Source organism: Hyalella azteca, unplaced genomic scaffold (assembly GCF_000764305.2).
Source record: "Hyalella azteca isolate HAZT.00-mixed unplaced genomic scaffold, Hazt_2.0.2 contig11177, whole genome shotgun sequence".
Taxonomy (NCBI): domain Eukaryota; kingdom Metazoa; phylum Arthropoda; class Malacostraca; order Amphipoda; family Hyalellidae; genus Hyalella; species Hyalella azteca.
The window spans coordinates 57,902-59,570 of NW_025941185.1; the positions used below are offsets into that span (position 1 = coordinate 57,902).

Here is a 1,669-nt window from a genome sequence, read left to right on the forward strand (position 1 = left end):
GCTGATTTCAAGTGGTAAATAAATTAATAGATGATTAAGTTGAGAAATGGATTTAGACACATGAAAACTAATTCCGTCACAACTTGAATTGGACACACACAGATCGTTCCAAGCTATGTACAAAAATTAAAATTTGCTTAATTAAAAGCTTAATAGTTGTTAATTAAAAGTGTAATTAAGTAGTGTTCAATATTCATTAGTGTTCTAATTCAAAGCCGTGTTGTATTCCAATACAGCTCACAGCCTCACACAGCGAACAGAATTCGAACACGTGGATGACGGCATTATGTATCAGTAGAATTTGAAGCGCTGACGGAATACACCTCACCACATGCCGAATATTGCCACACAGTGACGGAATATAGGGATTTGGTAGGTTTACATTCTAACGGCTTTTACATAAATATGGCAACATTTTGTGACGTTTCATCGTTGCCGACGCGTAGTACGGTGTTTTGAGAGTTGCCTAAAGCAAACAGAACTTGAGTAACGCACATAGTGCCAATTTGCCAAACCACAGCTCTTTTAGAATCAGTTCATTTTCAATTTCCTCATTTACCCAAGATTTAAATCAATTCTTATGTATGATACTGCTGGTATCCAGGATACCTTACTGGTCTACTTATAGGACTCACAAATGAACTTGAGGCCGAGGGAGAGTCTAAAAAACTCTCTGCTTTGCCACTATGGACTAATGCATACGGTTATTTTTTTATAGTTTTTCATTTCTCGATGCGTTCTTAATGTGACGGAATATACCGCGTTTACCCTAAAAAATTCTCTGCTCTGCCACTATGGGCCACTGTGCTGCTGTGGCAACTGAAAACTTTCCAAGTGACAATAAATGAATACTAATAGCCTATAGTAATAGGGTATTATTGCAGCATAGTGGCAAACCAGAGCTTTTTTAGAATCAGTTTATTTTTAGTTTCCTCATTTACCCATGATTTAAACCAATTTCTTAAGTATGATAATGCTAGTCGGAAAAAAATCGGTTTTCCGATGCCGACCGCCAAAAATGGATTTCAGATTCGTAATCTACACCCCAAAAAACATATAATAAAAAAAAAAAAACCCTTTTTTTTGGATGTAGTTAATCTGCAATAATACCACTAATAGTCATAAGTGTCATTTAATATTGACTTACCTAGCTAATAATATTAAATTGGTAGTTGGTACTTAGGAAGTTAGGTACCTAGGTAGTTGGTACAAATTCAAGGCCAAAATTTCATTGAAGAATCTGCCTGAGGAGTGAAGTTGAAAACTTGAAATCAGAAACACATAATGCCAACTATCATTAGTAAAATAAGTTCAGATTAAGCTATCTCTTTGCTATTTTCATCAAGATGTCTCGTAAATTAGAAACGAGTCAGTACCTACGTAAACAATGAAAATTACCTGATCCAATTTGTCAAAATGGTCGCGAAGAAAGGCTTTCGGGTTTTCTGGTCTGGAGACGCATAAACTAACTATCGCATCTTTAAGCATTTGTTGAACATTATGCCGTTGGACATAGGCTTCGCACTCGCGTAACCTGCTTTCATCATCTGTGTTTGACGCCATCTTTATGATTACACGACAATTACAAATTTACATCCGAGTCTAATTCATGGACAAAATGACACAGAGTTGATAGAATCCAGTCTCACAAATAACCCGCATTTTGTAG

At 36.1% G+C, this 1,669-nt stretch overlaps 1 protein-coding gene across 1 annotated transcript in view; it reads right to left on the bottom strand.

Moving 5' to 3' along the window:
- LOC108677943 (cAMP-dependent protein kinase regulatory subunit) overlaps window positions 1-1,669 on the bottom strand; it is a 48,903-nt gene extending 47,234 nt beyond the window's left edge. The window contains exon 1 of the mRNA XM_018166257.2: window positions 1,399-1,669. Coding sequence (XP_018021746.1) covers window positions 1,399-1,563 — 165 coding nt within the window. The 5' untranslated portion in view covers window positions 1,564-1,669. The remainder of the gene's footprint in view (window positions 1-1,398) is intronic.